The sequence below is a fragment of the Botryllus schlosseri genome, chromosome 12, assembly GCF_051294905.1.
Source record: "Botryllus schlosseri isolate E-star chromosome 12, Bs_hap1, whole genome shotgun sequence".
NCBI classification, from domain to species: Eukaryota; Metazoa; Chordata; class Ascidiacea; order Stolidobranchia; family Styelidae; genus Botryllus; species Botryllus schlosseri.
This window is the reverse complement of record NC_137247.1, coordinates 12847472-12869087: the sequence shown is the minus strand read 5'-3', so window position 1 is coordinate 12869087 and position 21616 is coordinate 12847472. Positions and strand designations below refer to the sequence as shown.

General features: G+C 40.1%; 2 protein-coding genes across 4 annotated transcripts in view; both read right to left on the bottom strand.

The window, feature by feature from the left end:
• The window catches only part of LOC145452044 (ras-related protein Rab-18-like), a 220346-nt gene that overhangs the window by 166031 nt on the left and 32699 nt on the right, over positions 1 to 21616 (bottom strand). The gene's annotated exons all lie outside the window — the stretch shown is intronic.
• Positions 359 to 21616, bottom strand: LOC145452043 (growth factor receptor-bound protein 2-like). 2 transcript variants are annotated; one of them, XM_080330258.1, is made up of 6 exons: positions 21393 to 21616; positions 18405 to 18502; positions 8801 to 8926; positions 4680 to 4842; positions 3493 to 3638; positions 1544 to 1677 (listed from the first exon to the last, which is right to left on the bottom strand). In XM_080330258.1, exons 1-5 carry the CDS (start codon positions 21468 to 21470, stop codon positions 3498 to 3500), a joined length of 606 nt encoding a protein of 201 aa, XP_080186384.1. In that variant the 5' UTR covers positions 21471 to 21616; the 3' UTR covers positions 1544 to 1677; positions 3493 to 3497. The 2 variants fall into 2 exon arrangements, with proteins under 2 accessions (XP_080186383.1, XP_080186384.1); XM_080330257.1 differs by lacking the exon at positions 3493 to 3638 and having other exon boundaries at positions 359 to 1677.

The window sequence follows — 21616 nt, the reverse complement described above, 5'->3', positions numbered from 1 at the left end:
ATGTGTGCGAGAGAAAAAGGGTGTCATGGTCATGCGATTGCTTGTGCGCGTATGCCTGTCCCTGTATGTTACATTGGCAGTCTGCTATTCTGTATGTTACGCTGAAGGGAAGGGCGTTGCAGCACTTTCCGAGTAGAAATTCGCTGAATAAATTTGAAAACTAGTCATGTACAGGATTCAAGCGCGAATCAGGGGTTTCTACATCACGTCATACCTCATCAGCAATCACGGATAGCATGGAGGAGAAAAAAAACGGGGGCGCAGACAAGATGACCCGAGGGCCGTATCGCAACTCCGTCGTCAAAAGCATCTCGATGGTGCAGGCGAAAAAGAATATCATATCTCATCAATACCAGGATTCAGGTCAGTGTTACACAAATTATATTACAATCAATAAACACATGTGCGCTAAAGTATCTTGGCATTACCAGAATAGATAGCATTTAATTATCAGACTTTTAATGATAAAGACCAAGAATACGAAATATTTCAGGGGCTGAATTTCCATTCCCCCATGTGGAGCTAGCGAAAATCACCATGACACTGATGTATGTGGTGAGTCATAACAAAATGAAAGGTGAGCATATACAAATACATGGTTAAGAAGTCTTGAATAAGGATTAATACCGAGGGATTGACATAAAAGGCACAAAAGATAGGTCAAGACAAGGTGAATTGTCTCTGGCGCTACCACCTAAAAGATTATTTGAGAAGAGTGTAATGCAAAAGCAGTACCTTGCATTGCAAAAGATTGACACTTGCATGCAAAACAGCCACAAGGGGAAGACGCTATTCTTCTAGTGCTACGAATGAGCGATATTCAGCAGTGGACGGTATAACAGATGGAAATTTGTTGAAACAGAAACGCTCGCACTGCCCAAACCATTGGTCGTTCGGCATCGAATTGTGCGGATGCATGCAGCAAGACGCAGGGGGGGAATAAAAGGACAAGGAATCCATATTACTGATATATCAAGATTTATTCTACACTTTGAACCCATTCCCCATCCGACTTCATCCCTTATAACATCAACCCATCAATTACCGTCATCATAGCATACAGGAACAAGATAATAATAACATAAAAAGATTCGAAGTACTAGCCAATAAGCCCAATCAATAGGTTCAAACAGCATAGGGTCGAATATGACCATTCAACAAGCATACAAAGGAATTCATTCGAGGGGCATATTCCATCCAGAAAAACGCAATTTTAGTTCAATATGCATAAGGATTACAACTGTAAGTAAACAGCGTCAATGCTCGTAACATACTATTCCAGATAGCACTTAACTAGGCCTACAAGCAAACAGTGCCGCAGCCACGTCACACTTTCAAGGTAGACAGCTGAATCATTACTGAACGATATAACAATATTATTGAACTACGTACAGATCAACCCAAAATTTGTTCCCATAACTAATTAGATTGGATTCGTCGCCTTTACGCTTTCCCCGCATTAGTCGGCACATTGTAGCCGTCTCTCTTTAACCGCTCGATGACCTCTGGCCTGATGGAAACGTAATTATTTGGGAAGATGCCGGTTTTCCCTTGCAAGGTCCCGCGCCACCAATGTTCGTCTTTCCAATCGATGACCGTTATCACGTCGTGGCGCTTGAAAGGTAATTCCCCTTGCTCTTGAGGTGTGAAATCATAAATGGCAGTCACCGTGAAATTCTGTGGATGACATTTAGAAATTAGTCGACTTACAAGATACTATGCTGTGCACGAACGGTTTGGACATAGCGACGGTGCATCGAGTCCACGGCCGTTTCAGGGCAAGAAAAAGTATAGTGCCCCACCTCTTTTGTCGTTCGATACAACCAATTTCATTTTTACTTTCTTGGACTACACAAATAGGTTTGGCCGACTAACTGAAGTGGTTATAATTTTTGACTACTGCCACCTAGCATTTGAAGCGAAACAACATACTTATCATACTTTGGATTTGGTGAAGTAGCTTGGGGACGTGTGTGACCATCCAGCTTATGAAAGAAATTGTATTGGGATTGGATGGAATAGCCCATGTGTCAAGGGGACTGTTCGAAAGTTGTTCAGTGTACACCAGGGGTGTCAAACATACTGCCCGCGAAGCAATTCTGAGTAGATTGAGAAATTCCTATATTATCCAGCAAATTTGCAACAACTGTTGAGATTTTTTTGCAGGAAATACTTTCCTGAAATATTTCCTCAAGGCAGCGAATGCCGAGCATGTTCATTGTTCATAGGCCGCATTATAACCAGTCGACTATACCGTTGTGTTTTCACTCACTTTAATTTGAGAAGTCAAAAAGTTCACACTGACTTCAGAGTTTTATGGAAAAATGTACCAGGAAGTAGCTATTCACAGAAGTGAAAACGCCAATGCGGCACCGTTATATGCAATTTACATGGAAAATACCTTGGTTACGTAAATATATAATTCAAATATCTATGGTCGCACTGCTGTTTCACTTCCCACCCAATGTAGGTCCCCGGGCAAAGAAACCCGACTGGCGATTTAATAATAATAACATAAATGCCTACGCCCGATGTTACGGTCAAATATCTTGTATTCCTCACAGCACACACGCAGGGCTAACGGCAGGTTACGACTACAGCAAAGGGAGCATAGAAATATGCCAACTTATATCGTTGTTAGCGCCGCTGTTTTATCGGCTTTAACTATATTCAACCGGACAATCATCGTATTTTTGCCAGAACAATTTGTTCGCGAATAAAGGTGTTGCGGCTTGCCAGAATAGAACCCCTATGATCCGTAAATAATCGATATATGCTTGATAATAAAGTATGCAAGTGAAAAGCAAGGGCACGAGGTAACATTTAGAAATCAGTTGAATGATCCGGCCCGCGACGCAATTTGAGTTTGACACCCCTGGTGTACACTGTAATAGCCAAAGTAGCGACCTTCAATGGCCACCAAGAGTAGGCCTATACTTACTTGAGTACCTCATTTCATTGAATTATCTCAACTTCATACATCAAATCTTCATTTAATAATCAAACTTGATGACGTTTTAACATGTCTTGGAAATCGTTACTTGTAATCGAGAAGAAATTTAAGGCGTTACTTTTTACTCAAGCGCAAACGATGGCTATGTTGATCACCTCTGTGTAAGCACGTGTAATATATGAATTCCAGTCTGAGGATTCGTTAAAGACGAGAGGCGCTTTGAACATTGTATTTCGCTGTTGCAAAACATTTATGCTACCATCTATATTCCTGTCTAGTTCTGTAAATGACAAAAATATATCTGAAGGGGGATTTATGAATGAGCCTATCTCTCGCATTTTTCATATATTCCAGAATCAAAGCCTAGACTAACTTATACTCCTGATCCTAGCTCCGTTCCCCTTCCTCATTACTTGAAGCCCCGGTTCACCATTATCATTACACTCGAATATGCAACTGAATAAATTTTCAGAAACACCATACTTCCAAGCTTTCAGCATGCCAGTAAAAAGGTTCTCTGCCAGATTTCTTGAAATTACCTGTTCTATTTCTGCTCGGATCGCCACATAGAACACTGCGAATTGACTGTTCTGTCAAGCGTTTCTTTCGAAAACAAACACTTGGCATTCCATCCCTTGGAGCCGAGCATCTGGTCCAGCAAATATCCCAACTTCCACCTCTGCTTCTGTAAACCCCGAGTACAGTGTATGTGCAGTAGTGTACATCCTGCAGTAACTGATTTATGCACTGAAAGCACCAAATGGGTGGTAGGTGTATCCAACTAAATCTTCTCCATCCGAACTATAAGCTGGCAAATCACATTGCGTCTAATCCTTCAGAGCGACCACGTGTCTCACTGATGTTAACACAATAGCGAGTTAAATTACATGTAGCAATATGTCAACAATTCCATATTCCTGCTTCAACATCGCGACTCGCAGAAGCTGCTTGAAATTTGTTGCCACTGTAGAGCAGTGACCAATGCCTTCGAACTTTCAACCAAACTATTATGGTCTGTGAGTACTGTGACAGAAGCCTTACAGGCGACTAAAATGGTTACCTTGCCCTCAACCTACTGTGTGTGAGTATTCGGAGGCTATGTACCATGTACGGATTGATCCAAACAGCTGTAGGATAGTTTTATATTGACGCGATTTGAATGAATAGCAAGAACTTATCCAGCTTAGCAAAACACACAACACTAACGAACTGGACAATTTGTCCACAGAAATTGAGCTGCAATATACAAGGGACTTGAAAAAGTGGAATATTGCAGACATCGAAAAAAGAAAGCAACGTCAACAGTCAAGACCACTAAATTTTAGATCAGGAATCAGTGACCGGAATAAATCGTTCTCAATTCTCAAACACTATTTGAATATTTTTTTGCATGGCGAAATTGACAAAATGAACAGAAATAGAGAAAACGAGCATATTAACGGTCGCCAAGATCTTACGAAAATCCAACTACATGTTTAATACAGTATTGGTGATGGGAAGTACCCTTGGGGATGATTAAGAACAATATTAATCCAAGTAATCATTGATTACACCATGTCATAGCACCGGTAGAGGTTGCGCTGCAACACTGTTACCACTCATTTCTGGTAAAAAATGCCGAGAAACATTTGAATTTTCAGTACAGGACTATCGATACTGTGACAAATATAGTATCAACACATCAAAGGGATCAAGTAACTCATACGCGAGACAGCAATCAACGAACCTCCATTGGAACGTCTCGCAGAAGGATCTTTTGTGTCCGCGAGATGCTTGAAGTTCGGTGGTATTCGATCAAGTCATTGAGCGAGTTGAATTTGACGACCCATAAGAAATATTTACCAGCTCCGTCACGAAGTACTTTAAAATGCTGGACGCCATCACCGTATCTGAACAAGCATTGGCATGTTTAGCAACATTATATGCATTGGCAATGAGGTACCAGTGAAAAAAAATAATTAGGATCAGTATAGACCAGGGGCCCCTAACACATGAACATTTATATTTAAAGGCTGAGAGTAATTGCAGTTTCGCAGCTATGAACAAGATCACAATAGTATCATCTTAAATGCTCATCCCCATCAGTCTTTCCTATATAACAAGATCTTGTCGGTCACAGCAGCGTGCTCTCAATAGGGAATTGGCTGATTGCAACGAATGGGACTGGGTTTGCCTTGACAATGGACCGGAAGCAAACAACAACCAAGCTGCCAACAACAACGTCATGTGATTTTATCCCTTTAGGTGTTCAGCAGTACTATTGAGTCTGTAATGGAATACCCGTATAGCAGGGGTCGGGAACCTTTTTCTACCGAAGAGCCATATTGGCCCAATATTTTCAATTGTAACTCTCAAAGAGCCATACATGTCAATCAACTGTTACGTCACAATTGAAAATCCGTGACATATTGGTAGCACTTTAGAGTATGACATACTCCATAGTAGCACTAATATGGAGGTGGGCCACCTTTTTGCTAATCACGGCCGCATTCCAGGGCATATAACTGGACGCAAAATACCTATCTTAAACTGTCCATGTCAATTTCGGGTGAGCTTCAGACTATACTACTTTTCATATCGGCCTGTTATATGCACCGCAATCACGAGTGGTAATGTTATGAATAGTCACTAGGATTGGATATGGTCGGTCGCGCCAAGCGCGGAAATTTTTCAGATCACCGATGGATTCCGTCATTAATAGTAGCAGTATCACATAATGCTATCAAATATTTATCCTTTCTCAGCCCATGTGATCAGATTCACTGGTAGAGTTTATAGAGGGAAGGAATGCTTTCGAAAATTTAGGGTAAGATACAAATGATAATGGATCTTCGGTGTGCAAATTGTTATTAGTAACTTTGTTGCATGCTGTTATTTCTTGACCCCTCATCAGGATTGTCGGTATAGTGGAAACATATTGGAATCACCCAAATGTACCATAGACAAATTTCTTTCGTGAGGAGCACACAATTTCGAATCCGGCACTGATTGCAAAGGTCCTACTATATCAAAATCGAGAAAAGAAGTCGCATTGAGCCGCGCCCAGCGCAAAGAAAATTTCAAGATTCATTGAAATCTCTCAAAAGTTCGAGAGTAAATTCGTAATTTCAATTTGCATGTCGGCGGCCTCCAACACTTACTAATTGAATTACGTATCGACGACCGCACAAATTCTCTGCTACGGCCGCAGGTTGCCCACCCCTGCACTAATATGTGGGATTCGTAATGTGCGCCATATTTTTCTGCCCACATGCGTCAAGAACATGGATAGCTATTGCGTTGTTTTTAAGTTGAATTTGTAATTGTGAATGTCACTTCCAATGCAGTTCATTTGTCGGCGTAGATCAGGAAGACAACGTGTATTTGAAAACTGCATTGTTCTACAAGCGTGGCCACGTCTACTATTCTCTTTGATCTACCAAGGTATCTGGCAATCCAAGATTTCGAGGCTCGCGATGGCAGGTAGATCGAACTCGTGAGTGGTGTTAGTCGCCGGCGCGACAGCAACTTATATTTGGGGATTTTGAAAAGAGAGCGGTACGAGCCCCTAACCCTGTATAGTGGATATCCCGCACTGTCTTGACCTCTCAAAGACGTGCTTATGCTGCCACCAGGATAGTCTGACCGTCATGAAAATTTAGTAACAAGTTGCTGCAATATTGATAAATTAGGCACAAAATTAAAAATTTCTCAAAGAGTCATATCCTAGACCCAAAAGAGCCATATATGGCTCGCGAGCCATAGGTTCCCGACCACTGCCGTATAGTAGTTAATTACGGTAATGCTCCGTTCATTTATTTAATATCTATGAGTGTACCTGTGAAAACAGGTTATTCTAGGGAAACATGGGTACTGTTTGGTCTCCAAGTGCAATGAGCAAACAAATCCAATCTCGTTTGCTCTGGAAGAATTGCTTCAAGAAAGAAATACATTTTTGTAACAGGAAGTAGGCTATTTGATTAGGGAGCGTAGCTTTTACCAGAGTCTCCAACGAAGTCACAAAAGGAATACAAGTGAATCAGCTTTACTCTCGTCACTGTCACAAGACTATTGCACAAATAATCGTAGGATAAACCATAACAAACTTGACCCAATATGGATTCCATAGTCGCTGTTTAGCGTTGCCAAACATCATGTGTAGCTCATAATACAAAATAAAAATGGATTGCCACCCTTGCCAAAGTGTACAATTTATAAATGTTTCGATAATGCAATAATGTGGACTGTGGCACCTACCAAGTTCGAACAGAAGCCAATTACCCATTTTGAGTTAGTGACCCTTAGTAGTAACCTGAACTTGAATTGGTCTTTATTACACCGGTAGGCGGTAGCAGCGTAGGTCTAAAAGAATTGTGAAGCTACTTATTACTAAGATGTTGAAACCAAATCTTCAATAGTATTCCCCCGATAGAAGGATCGCAGTTCAGACCTTTCAAATTGAATTTGCAAGTCGATTTTTCAACATCGACAACCATCCATTTCGGTTGATAATATAGCAACAGAAGGTATCCTTCACTTTGGCAGCAGATCGTTTGATACTTCCTTCTAATGGAATGTGGATTGGTGAGTCATTTACAATTTCCAAGAAAGACCAGAAGGTGAACATTAACACACAGTAACTGATTTTGGCGAATTCATTTCAGCAGCAATGCCTGGATAACAAAAACTTTGAAATACCGAAATGGTGCTTGAAAACCATATTTCCTTGGAAACCATATGCCTGAAATGTGTTCTAGGCTTCTACCCTAATACGCCACAGCTACCAGAATGAACGACCTACCAAGTTTGCGCATAGGAATTCCCAGGAAAAGTTTGAATTTTTTTGTAAATCCAAGGCCTCAGACAGTCCCAAGCCTGACACCAAATCCTGCATTGCTAAAAAACACTACAAGTCCGAGTCATATTCTACACTTTTCTTCAATTCTCCAGTATGTTGCGCAGTAGGTTTAGGTACCAGAACAAAATTCTCATCAAATGAGCCATATCTATGAATAGCTGTGCGGAACTGGTGCAGGCAGTACACCAGGGCCGGCCAACCCGTGGCCCGCAAGAAGGTTTTGAGTGGCCCGCGAGGTTAATTCCGAAATTGGTAATGTTATAAAAAATGAATTGCACAGATTGTGAACTTGCAAGGCCAACCAAAAATTTGATTTGTCTGGAAGCAACACTTGAGATGCTATGACTAAAATATCAGTAACGACGCATTGGCATTTCCATGAGCCAGTCACACTTTGATAGATCTTCGTACACTACAATAAAGCAGAATAATTGCGATAAAGTTATCAAAAGTAAATATTTTCTACACGCTTCGCGCAACATGTTGTCACTCGATTTCTTGCTTTTAATATTGTTACCCTTTTGTGAAAATGAAATAACGCCTAATGTATATGATTGAGTCTAACTATATTCTCGGTTACGAGACAAAGTGTCGTTCAATATATGCGACCTACCGTTTGCGCTCGCAGAAAGACCGTCGACTATGAAACCTAGGCACAAAACGATTGACCCATGTTGGTCGAAGCTTTCGAAATTGATATGTCCAGGCGCTGAATAGTCCGTTCCAGGCAAACTGAGCCAGGCGATATACTGCAGGCCCGCAATATAGTCAAGTGACAATATTATTGAGCTATGAACTTCGAAAAATTTTCGCGCTGCTAGTGGCCCGCCCAATATTTCGTCGATCGAATGTGGCCCTTTGGCTGAAAAGGTTGGCCAGCCCTGCAGTATACTGTACATGGTACAGGCAGAGCACAACCACCAAAACTCGACTCATCAGTTGAAATTTCAATTGTGTGAGTTTACTCAATATTTGACAACAAATGATAGCATTGTTTGTTCAAGACTCACTTGACAGACAACGAAAAATCGCCAGGAGAACTTTCACTTTCGCGAATTAAAAAAGCTCCGTCCGGCAATGGTTTTTGATGGAGCACGGTTTCTGCCTCAATACGTGATATGCGTCCATGATACCAACTGCAAAGATAGAAAAAGTATGTTAGTAAAAAGTTACTTATATACAGCATTAATAGCAAGGTCATATTTCGCAGCCCAAAACCTGATTTGAGATTTTGGAAGAACGCTCAGTAAATAAAGCATTTTGAAATGCTGAAATTGATTTTAGTTTTATAATATTGTGGTTGTTGTTCAAAACACGCTATTCTCACTAATCCTCACTAGCTGATACGAGTTCGGCGTTGGTAATGGCGTTCCATGGAGGAAGAATTGGCCGATATGAATGGGCAAAGGCATATTGCCTTGACGTGCAATGGCCCAGACATTGCCAACACTGAGACGCTTAGAAAATGACTTGTGGCTTCCTTAAAAGATCAAGCTTTGTGAGTAGATAGATTTCCAGCAAGTACCACGTCTAGCGAACCCCAATATCGGTTCTTTAGTCCAGGGGTGACAAACATCTGGCCCGTGAAGCAATTCAAATAGAATGGAAGTAATGATTATGACATTTTTATTTTATTTGTACTTCTTTAATAATAAATTATTTCTCTTAAGTGGTCACTATGCCAGTCGTCCATGTTAGAAAGCACAGCGTTGTACTGACATAAAGTTTTAATGTATAGCCTATTTTTTTGATATTGAATTCGTGGGGCCCACGGCCTCTACGTAATTTGAAGTGGCCCGCGACCAGTTTCAAGTTGGCAATCACTGATCTAAAGGATGATGCATCCAGGACCTGTTTGTATTGACCAAATAGCATGAACAGGGCTGTATTGTAAAACTTCAAAGTATTTACTCGGACAATTACGGCATATTCGCTGGCAAACAAAATGATTCAAAACGAACTGACATCGAGTTTACATCATCATGATATCATGGGCTCGACGGCTCGTGGACAACATTTGATTTCATCATACTCACAAACAAAATCGGAAGAATTTGACCGAACATGTATGTAATCTGTTATGAGTCATAGAGTTTGAATTTATTGCCCACCCCATATTATAAAGGCTACCCTGCAACCTGGAATGATAAAAATACACAGATGCGAAACGGGACTCGAGGAAAAAACATTTGTTGGAAAGTTATTTTTCATGAAGTAACTACGGACTGACAAAACAGATTTGAGGATTGGCATCATTCAAACTCAGTTGTTAAACCGACACAGAGGCAACAGATATCTTTGAATAAAATTTTTGATAAAAGTTAGGTTAATATGCAGTGAAACCAAAACTATAATATAATCCCACACTTGCCCTTCTAGATTAACCAGGGAAAGACTTCAACTGGTATTTTCCATTTGTAAATATACATAAGTAAAGACCACCTCGTGTAACACGCAATATTTATTTATGAGCAAGACAACTATAATACAAAGCTAAGCCAGTTGCTAATGACACCAATACAAACAGCAGCACGCAACAGTCATAGTCGGTAAACATTATATCCAATCACCAATACAAGTATATCGAATCGAATCACACAGAGGACTATGTCAGTATACCTGTCATTGAAGACAGATTCACAAACAGACATTCAAAAACAGAGCATGGGCAATGCTAGGCATGCCACGCATACCCTGAATATATTGTCGCTGGAAAACCAAACTGTGTTACGTCTATTTCTGGAAATTTTGACTTTGACCGCATAATTTGGAGATAAACCAGTTTTGATTTCAATTACCCTTGAAAATTCAAGTTCATATGTCCCCTTCACTAGATATTCATGCTACTTAGGAACCAGTAATCCGGTTAAAACGAAAACTATATGTCTAAATAGGGATAGGAAAAAAAATTCATAAAACACAAAGTGGACAACTGGACATAACACAGTTTGGTTTTCCAGCGACATATTACGATGGGTATGCAGCATCACCACAAGTTCGTTCGACATGTATCAGCACAACCTTGCCGCCCAATTGTGCATATTGAGAAAAACAATCGCATGTATTTCGTATAGGCCAGGGGCGGGCAACTTCTCCAGTCAGCGGGCCGGATTCCTGAATCGATACATTAAGCGCGTAATTATCCACGTATACAAGGATTAATCGTATTTAATGTAAATTTCAAGTTTGAAGAATAGAAACCAAAACAGTAGCCTATTCAATGAATTTATTAATGCAATATATTTCAATAGCTGTTGAAGTCAATGACATCTGTGGTCGATCAAAATTGTAACAGGTTCTTTGAGATCTGGCTGCATGTCGCACACAAAGAAAACAAAGAGCTAAAGAATAAAAGAATAAAAAAAAATAAAAATCATTATATAATATTTGTGTCCAAAAGAAGAATGAATAACCTACAGTCACTACAATTTGGCGTAATGAACAAGCAGTGGAGAATGGAGGCACACTGTGACCGGGGGTATTGTATACGAACGAGGGGCTGGGATATCTTCCAAATTTACCACGATATAAATTTATTAGGGCTGAGTGCATGCTTAAATGCAAGCCTTTTCACGTTGACGAACCTACGCTAAGCTCCACTCTCGCACTCACACGCTAAAGAATAGCCTACAGTCAACATCATTTCACGTAATACGCAAGTTGTGGGAATTGCGGCAGACTGTGGCCGCGGGCCACATTATCATGTACCAGACATGAGGTAATCGCGATTAGTAATCGCAATCGATTACATTTGAAAAAAATCCGAAGTAATCGTAATCGACTACTTCACATATCTAATCGAGCTATTTGTGAAAGTGCGATTACTTTCTATTTGTACAAGGACTATGACATAAAATGAACATTCGTGAACAAGAAAGAGATATTATAACAGATTAGTGACAGCAGAACTGTCTGATTATCAAACCCCACTGCCCACTAATATGTCAGAAGTATTAGCTTTGCTCGACATTGCGTAAGAAGTAACTAGATTATTATTATTGTAGTCTGATTCAGTGATTCAAGAACACCCTCCATGCTGTATATCAGGATTTCAATACACTCCAGACGCCACTGCCTCGCAGCAGGATAATAATCACCGTTCTGCCTAGTTTCAAATAGTAGCTTATGTATAGACGATTGCTTAGGTATAAACGTAGTTTGGCCGTTGCTGCTTGGTGAGCAGTATGCACATCGTACGTTCGTCGTACGTACGCACACAGCATAAAGATTTGGAATTGTGTACTCGTCAAACGAAACATTACGATTTCCACAACGTAGCATTAAAAAGCAACAGCTGCTGATATATCTCATAACCAAGCCTTTCTTTGCCGTTTCTCGCAACGGCAGCTTGCAGTATCTGTATTAGTGAAAAGCATTTGGACCTGTCGCTGTAGCCATCCGCTCATACACCATATGTTAGCGTGGGTTGTAGCTTGAATCAGGACGCAAACAGCAATTCACCCCCAACACACACTTCAAATGTTGATCTCGGGCCACCATAAGTGGTCAATTTTCAAGTTGATATTGCGTTATATTGCTATTCAGTATTAATCCTCTCTCAGCCCCAGATGGTCAGATTTGCCGGCAGAGCTGAGGGCACGTCATTCATAAATATAAAATCTGATATGTTATAATTTCTTTATTGTATTTTGTTATTTTGTGACCTCCCGTCTGTTATATAATCAAAAGATATTATAGTCGCCCAAACGTAGCAGACCAAAAGAAAATCTTTCGTGAGACGCACACACAAATTGTCATGCCTTCATTCCTCTATGGGTGCCCAGGGTGGCATTTATATTGTGGGTCTCAGATTGGTAGGGCAGGACTATTCATCACGCCCACCTAGCGCGGCTATTGACAATGCACACATAACCAAAGTTTCCAAGTTAATTTAATCTCGCGAAAATACTCTATATCAGTGCTTATCAACCTTTTTGAGCTTCATTCACACTTTTTTGTAAAATGAATTCAATTCGCACAAACTAACCGAAAAATTTTATACAAAAAGAAGATGAAAATACAACATTTATTTGTTCAGATGTGCAACAAATTGGCTACTATGTATCTTAAGCTATCAAGTGATTAAAAAGGCTACTATATTTTCGCTCGTTTTGATTTTAACAATTTCACAAAAACCCTTCTCGGCCAAACAAGTTAACGGGTTTTGCACAAGAACGTCTACTAGCGCTTGGATGGTCAGGTCTGAAAATCTGTTCTGCACTCCTAACCCCAGTACAACATATTTTTCACGAGTGAAAAATTATTGCTAGAAGAAATCGATTTTGAGAGCTGACAAAAAGGTCTAGGAGGCTCCAGTATGTCGAACGGGTGAAAAACCCACTCGTTTGTATTGACGCGTTTGCTCTATGTCTTGGAAAATAAGGCCCAAATAATCTAGGAGTGTAGACACTAGACAGTAGGCACATTAGAGTTCGCTACCTTATGATATGTTGCTCCAACTTTTTTTTTCTCGATTTTCCATTTTCTGTCTCGCGAGCAAATGTTTGAAGAGCAAATAAACTCACGATACTGTGTGTTCTGCTCTTTGGCTCAATCTAACTTGAGAATTCATAACAGTTTAATAACGTTAAAGCAGCTTTTCTGACTACTACCCAAATCTGAGTTTTGTGGCATCTCGCGACGCGAGCCTCACCCAGGAAAAAGAATTCAATATCAATATTACAGTTGTATGCTACAATTTTACGGGCCTATGACACACAGAACGCGTAACCACCACAATTCTATCCAACACTGCTTTACAAAATATGTCTGACTCACGCGATTTCAAATTAGGGTGAATTAAATTCCTCTGCGTGTCGCAATTGTACTACTGTCTACTCAGATTGCAAGAACCGCACTATTCCTTGCCGACAACGCAGCATTTCCAAATCGAATTGTTTGGCCATCCAGCGTCGATCATTTTTGGCAAAGGTTTCAAATGTCGACGCTTATGTTATGACACTGCACTGCAAAGGGTATCATTCTGGGTCGACACGGTGCCAGAGCCATCTGTTAATATGTATGTAATATTTGTTGAATTTGTTGCAAAAAATCTGGCTATGGTTTTTACATATCCAAGGTCACTGTGTTGGGTACTGTAGCCAATAAGCGAGACACGCAGAAAATATGGCTTTATCATGAGAATTCATGATAAGATTTGTCCGACTGGTTTTTCTGGAAAACATGGTCGAAGACCGTTGGGATGAATTAGTGAAGGGGTGAGCAATGAGCGAGTTCAGGCCTGTGAGACTCGTTCAATTTGAGGCTGACCACTTGTGTGTCTGGGCACATGCAGACGTAAAGTTTTGGCCAACAAACCGCTGATAGAATGCGGTCGCAAAAACAAATGCGGCAACAAAACCTTGGCCGAAAAATGACCGAAGCTGGATGGCCAAACCTTTCGATATGGATATGCTGCGTTGTCGGCATGGAATAGTCCCGTTCTTGCAATCTGAGTAGACAGTAGTTACAGTAGTACAACTGCGACATGCAGAGGAATTTAATTCACCAAAATTTGAAATCGTGTGCCCCAGACATGTTTTGTAGAGCTGTGTTGGGTATAGAATTGTGGTGTGCGCGTTCTGTATGTCATACATGTCTGTAAAATTGTAGCATACTACTGTAATATTCAAAATGAATTCCTTTTCATGGGTGAGGCTCGGATCGCGAGATGCCACAAAAACTCTGATCATGGCGGCTGCTTTACCGTCATTAAACTGTTATGAATTCTCAAGTTCGATTGAGCTAGAGAGCAGAACAAACGGTATCGTGAGAGTATTTGCTCTTCTCGCGATACAGAGAATGGGAAATCGAAAAATGTAAAAGAACAAAAGTTGGAGCAACGTATCATAAGGTAGCGAGCTCTAATGTGCCTACTCTCCTTGATCGTTTTGGGCCATATTTTCCAAGACATTGGGCAAAAGCCTCAACATAAACATGTGAGTTCTTCACCCTTTCGACAAATTGGAGCCTGCGGCACCCTTTGTGTCAACTCTCAACAACATTTTCTGCCAGCAAGCAATATTCAATCGCGAAAAATACGCCGTATTTTGGATAGGAGTGCATAACAGATTATAGGCCTAAGACCTGGCCATCCAAGCACTAGTAGACGTTCTCGTACAAAACCCAACAACTTGTTTGCCTGAGAAGGGTTTTAGTGAAATAGTTGAAATCAAAACAAAAAAAGTTGCCTTTTGAATGGCACACGTGATGGCTCAAGCTACATAGTAGCCAATTCGTTGCACATCTGAACAAAATGTGGATAAGTATCTTCATCTTCTTTTCATATAAGAATTTTCGGTTAGTTTGTGCGAATGAAATTTATTTTACAAAAAAAATGGCGAATCGAGCTCATAAAGGCTGAAGAGCACTGGTCTATAGGTTTGCATGTAAAGTAGGAACATCAGATTCTCGCATGCCGCAATGTAGTATGGAAAGTCAAGTGTGACGGATCTAAATCGAGAAAATGGGTTAGAATAAGCATAAATGGTCCAAAAATTAATTTTGACGAAATATTAGACAAATGAATTGGAAATTGAGGTCTTTTCAAAAAACTCTGCAAATCACCGGAAATCCTCAGAACACCTCTGAGTCAAAGTGACTAAACAAGTTATTAACAATGTAAAGTTATAATCAGACTATGCTATTACAACAAATCAAATTGTTTTACCTACTAAGAGAGTCGTAGTTTATATCGCATATTACGAGTCAAAACATTGCTTGTTGAGACAGCATGGCATAAATTTCACTTCAAAGGAAAATATACGAAAATAGTAGCCTACTGTCAAACATCTACTATGAAATTTGCTCATCACTACAAGCATTACTTTTAAAAGCATCGTACCTGCAACAGTTTTAATTCAGAATTTCCCGAATGATATTATACCACTACCAACAACCAACATCCTAGGAATACCACACACACACAAAAACAGTATGGTGACAGTAAGACACACACACATTCTTATCTTGTCCTGACTCCAGGCTGTAGTAAGGCCTTCAGGATATAATCAAATGTGACTGACAGCAATAGTATCATTGTTGCATTGAAGATTTGAAACTTCCACGAGTTCTCACGTATAATAGAATAATCTCCTATACAATATGACCACCTTACAACAATATCACAGATTGAAAATTCTCAATAGTTACCAAACCACTAGAAGTCAAACTGAGTCATCTGACAACGTGAAGAAAGGTGGCTTTTCACATAGAGCACAGCCTCATAATTGCTTTCCTACGGATAGCGATACCAATGACGTTTTTCTTATTCACCACAGTTCAGGGAAATGTGTAGCCTACTCATCAACAGTGATTTACATCTACCAGGATATCCTTAAAATTCAAGTTGGCATCGAAGCCTTTCAAACGCTTGTCACTGAGATCACCACTTGCATTCGATACATCTCAGATCATGCACAATATACAGCTTTTGGTCACAGGCAAACAACTTGGCAAAATTGTAAACAGGCACCAATCAATCAGTCACTCCTATCCTGTGAACATGGGCATAGCAAGAACGAAAACTAAGATGGGGAAACAGTCGTCATCAATGCAGTGTATTCTAATTTGTTACAATGTCCAAAATTTCAAGTTCATCATAAGCTACATTATCTACACGCTACACCACGTCCTTGAGTATGTTTGGTTCAGAGTTCAAACAACTGTATTTTTGAGTAATCTTTAAGTTTTGTAGCCTAACTGTCCTATATCAGGCTTATATCAAGAATGTTTGCAAGAATAGAGTATAGTTGACCAGACTACCGCCCAATATTACATATTAATGTAATTTAACCACTCAAATACTACTCAGTAGGCACTAGAACTTTGTAAAGCACAGCATAAACAAACATGTAGATTTGTGGTACACCAGAAGAATTCACAAAGTACTTGAAAGCAATCACTCAAGTTCTGGTTACTAAACACTGCATCCTTAGACATGAAACTACAGTATTACGAATTTGTGGATTTGATTTTTACACACACAGAGGTCTCAAATCAGGAAAACTACCAGTTCTTGTCCTCAGATAAACTATCGCAGGTTCGAGTATTTCACAACACTAAATCTCTCAGCCAAGGGACTTGCAAACTACACAAGTTGAAGTCCTCTGTAGTCTGAAATTTTACTCCCTCTGAACTCTCTAACGGCTTCCAATCAATTTATACAAAACAATGTCATAATTAGAGCCCGACCGATATTGGATTTCTGAGCCGATACCGATAAGACCGATATCCAGTACCTCCACCGATAACCCCGATATATTCAGCCGATATTCAAAAGATGTGGAATCTAGCTCAAGGCCCATATTTAACACCTCAGAGCATTTATTTCAACAACTTTACAGCCATTGATATGCTTGAACATGAAATAAATGATTTAGGGGCTATAAAAATATATCAAAAAAGCACCAATCCAGCAGTTGCAGATTACAGTTCATGAAGCACAATTTCTCGGCCCTTTCTTCAAGGAGTGAACTTCTGTGGTCTTCCATAAATGATGTATATAGTACTAAACACAGTGAGCAGTCTTTCACTTGGTACCATAGTTAGTGGCACGGCAAGAATTGGAAATCTTTCTTCATTTCGGTTCCACCGCTCCCTTGCAGGGGATCTTTCCTTCAAGGTTTCACTAAATATTGATATTCTTCTGGCAGTGCACCTGGAGCCTTCAGCACATCATTAACAAATAGCTGAAGAGGATGAGCAAATCAACTCAAATTGTCCACGTCTGCAACTGCTCCACCCATCCCCTTGCCCTTGAACATGACCAGCATTTCAACAACCAATTGATCAATAATAATTGGCCAATGTCATCATGGAATCAAATATTTTCGTATCAATTATTGGCTTTACTCCACGTTTGCTTGATTTTCTTTCCCTCTATGCTCGCATATTTCCTATCATGGTGGCCCTGCCGGCCTCAGTCAGACGACTTCATACATTAGCTCTGTTGGTCTTGGTAGGGAACCAATAGCACTATCTTCAGAGAAACGTTTCGACGCGACGCTTTTCTCTTATCATCACGAGGGTCAGTCCAGCATGATTGAAGTTCTCATTTCTCTTACTGATGGAAATCTTCTGCAGACAACTATCCATCCAGCTGCTCTCTGTCTTCATGGTGATCGATTACTGCAGGGGGATTCCCACGAAGTCAGTGGGGCATAACGGTGGTTAGTTATCTAAAATATTTTTCAGATAGGCACGCCTACTGCCTGTATGCAGTATGCATTATATGCAGCCATTTGGCCATTTATTTTTATAATTTACCGTCCTCACGTCTTCTATCGACTTCTCTGACTCCCTGCCACCATGTTGTGACGTCACGAAAATGGCCGATATTTTTTTACCTTCAATGGCCGATACCGATATTTCTCTCCAAGCATGATATCGACTCGATATTATCGGCGAGCCGATAATCGGTCGGGCTCTAGTCATAATGGACACTACACAACATTACAAATTTGATAGATACCAAATCATAGAGGTTCGCTTATAAAGTCAATGGCTTTATTTTATTTAATACAAACCCAAATTCTGTTCCAAGCAAAGCCAAACAATGGACATTGTCTAGAGAAAGCATATGTAATGACAATGAAATGAATTCCGACAACTTACTAATTGGGTCTGAGGGCGATGTAATTTTTTGGTACAAAACCACTTTTGCCTTCCTTTTCCGCCTTGCACCAGTTTCGATCGTCTTCTGTGTTGAGAACCTGAACAGAGTGTGACAAAAATTCGTAACTATCGTGAAAAATAAATATGTATCAATATTTAGTGTAAACAGGCTATGAATAAATATTGAGCACACATATCAATTATAGCAATAGCCTGCAAGGCATTTTGGTGAATTCAACGATAAATCCGTATATCATATGGTCGTTAAACCAATTCCCTCAATAGAATAACTATATGTATTACTACAACAGTTTCAGATCGATGGGCACAATTTAATGCAATTAGACTTGGTCGCCTACATTTTAACTTGAATGTTGCAATACGAAACATACACCATTGAAATCTGTGCATCACATATCCAATATTATCAGTGATTCAGCACAATGCATGCAATGTGACGTGAATGGATACAGATAATGAGAGGGCAAGACAAGGTACTTTGTGCAGAATGCTTCCTGCATAAGGAAAATTAATCTGAGAATGTTTGGCCCGGTGTTTTGAACAAATATGGTGTTACTAGCAAATACAGTGCTACTAACAGGGAAGTCGCATTATTGCATATCAACAAATCTGTTCTACGACATACTTGATTGAAAAATACCAAAGTCCAACTCCATATTTTGAATGTACGGTGAATAAACCCAAATCAATCTTCCATATTAAAACTAATTCACCCGTTCACTGACACACAAGTAACACAGTTGCCTCATATACTTAAATCTTGATATACACTCAAATTAAATTATTGTGAACATGTCACATGGCAAAGGATTAACATACCCACGGCCATAGGTGTGCAACCTGCGGAAGAAAATTGGTTACACGACACGACCTAGAAACTAGGGATGGTGTGAACCTCTGAAAGGTTCTAGTTCGTGTGAACTCGAACCTTTTTAAAAGGTTCTGTGTGAACGCGAACGTGAACCTCATGACGTCTCAAGTGATGTCATATTGCTAATTCCAACTCTACATTTCAGCGAAGTAATACAATATATTAATGTACATGATACCTAGCGACGACTCGGGCCACATATTGCCACAATGCTGAAGTACATATTGACGTTTAAAACGTTGCCAAATGTATCAACTGGGGCAATCAAATGATATAATAATCCCATAAAATTGATATCTTCCGTCGCTTTGACAACAATTTCGACGAGGACTTGCAAGGGAATAGCCTATAACAAAGGTTCTCAACCTTTTTTTAGACACGCCCCCCCTTTTTGATCGCGAAAAATTTTGCGCCCCCCCTTACCGTCATACCACAAAATCCCCCCCCCCCCCCGGGATGCTAGCAACCGCAACAGATTGTTTGAGGGCATGGAAGGTGATGAGTGTTGATGAGAGAAGATAAATATGAAATTCGGTCTGTATATAGAGAAACACACATGAATTGTAGGCAAATCCCGCGAAGCGCGAAAAATTTTTTCAGTTGACCGCTTCTTCGCGCCCCTTCAATGCTTTCACGCGCCTCCAAGGGGGGCGTGCCCCTCAGGTTGAGAACCACTGGCCTATAAGCTTACGCATTAACGGTTTAGGCCAGACGGACAATGTATTCGGCGTCTACGGTGATATTGAGCAGAGTGTAAAACAGGTTTCTATACTTGCTACTGATATTACCCCATTAACAGGTTATAGCCTACGACAGCAGTATACAACACCCCAATCGCACGGATTTGGTTTTATGATACAATAAACATATGAAATCCAGATTGACCTCGTACGCCTGCTAGATTTTAAACATCAGACAACGATATCAATTTCATTGATTGGTTGAATAAGGATCATTCGCTGTCTACCTACATGTAGTGTATTTCGCTCTTGATGCTGGGTGATTGCGGGTCAAGCTCATCGCAGAGAGTCACTAAATGTTCGAGCAAACTTTTGTAACAAAGCAAGTAAAAATTTTGAGATTGTCAAGGTGCATGTTCGTTTAGCGTTGATTATTTTATGCTGCCAGCGCCATGCACATATTGGCCCGCAGCTGAAATGCAGTAAATTTCAATCAAAAATATGTTATATTCAAGTAAAAATTGTAATATATGAAAAAGGTTCACAGTGCAGGACCTACCAAGGTGCGTTTGTGAACGTGAACCTACAAATTTCCGAGGTTCACACACACAAGAACGCGAACGTGAACCTCACGTTCACACCATCCCTACTAGAAACTATTAGCAAGAATGTTACGACATATGTACATTAGAAGGTTTTTTTTACTGTAATTACTAATCAGCCTTCTCAATCTCATTGAATCAACATATGTTTTTGATTATGAGATAAAACATAGCAGCCCATTGTACTAAAATGCCACTGAGCCTTAATGCCGATCATTGATCATCATTACAGTTACTTGACCAACTTATTTCAGTTCATATGTTGGGTCCCGATGATTGTGCACAAGATTAAAATCAAACACCGCTCACAACCCCCAGATCGGTAGGACAGTTTAGAAAACTATAAGCTTCGTGAAAAGTTGGTTGACTATTCTGGAAAAAATATGCTCATATTGCCAAATAAATTTTACTTCAAGCTTTTCAGCTAACTCTGATTACGAGCTAACGAGCCCTATACGAAACATGGAATCAGTTTGTCGCAGAGACGTAACGATGACTAGTCTAGTAAACAGGCTTCACGATGGCGGATGACAACCCACGATTAACAGCAAAGAGAAGAAAATTCATTATGAAATAAGCAACACAACACTGATGAAATATCCCCACTTGCCAAAACTCCAGTGCTTTTCATTATTTCAATCTAGCAGAAATCAACAGCATTTCCCTACTTGTACTTGAGAATTCATCAAATCTCAAATCCCAATAACGAGTGCACAAGGTATTCTAAATACGTTTCCACTGGCTGACGTTACTGTGATGATATTTTGGTGTCATGTCAACGTAAGCAACTCAAATTATGCAACTTTCAACATACCTTTAAAACATCGTTCTTGCGGAAGCTAAGCTCATCGGGAGCAGTTGCTTGAAAGTCAAATTTTGCAACACATTCCATTGCTCGCTTTTGGTATTAACTTTCTTCGGTGTCAAACGATATATAATCCACTCGGGGTCAGCGGTGTCCGATATGCTATCACCATAGACAGAAGAACTTTTACTCTCAACAGTAGAATAAGTTATCAAGCTTGGTTTACACGCTTA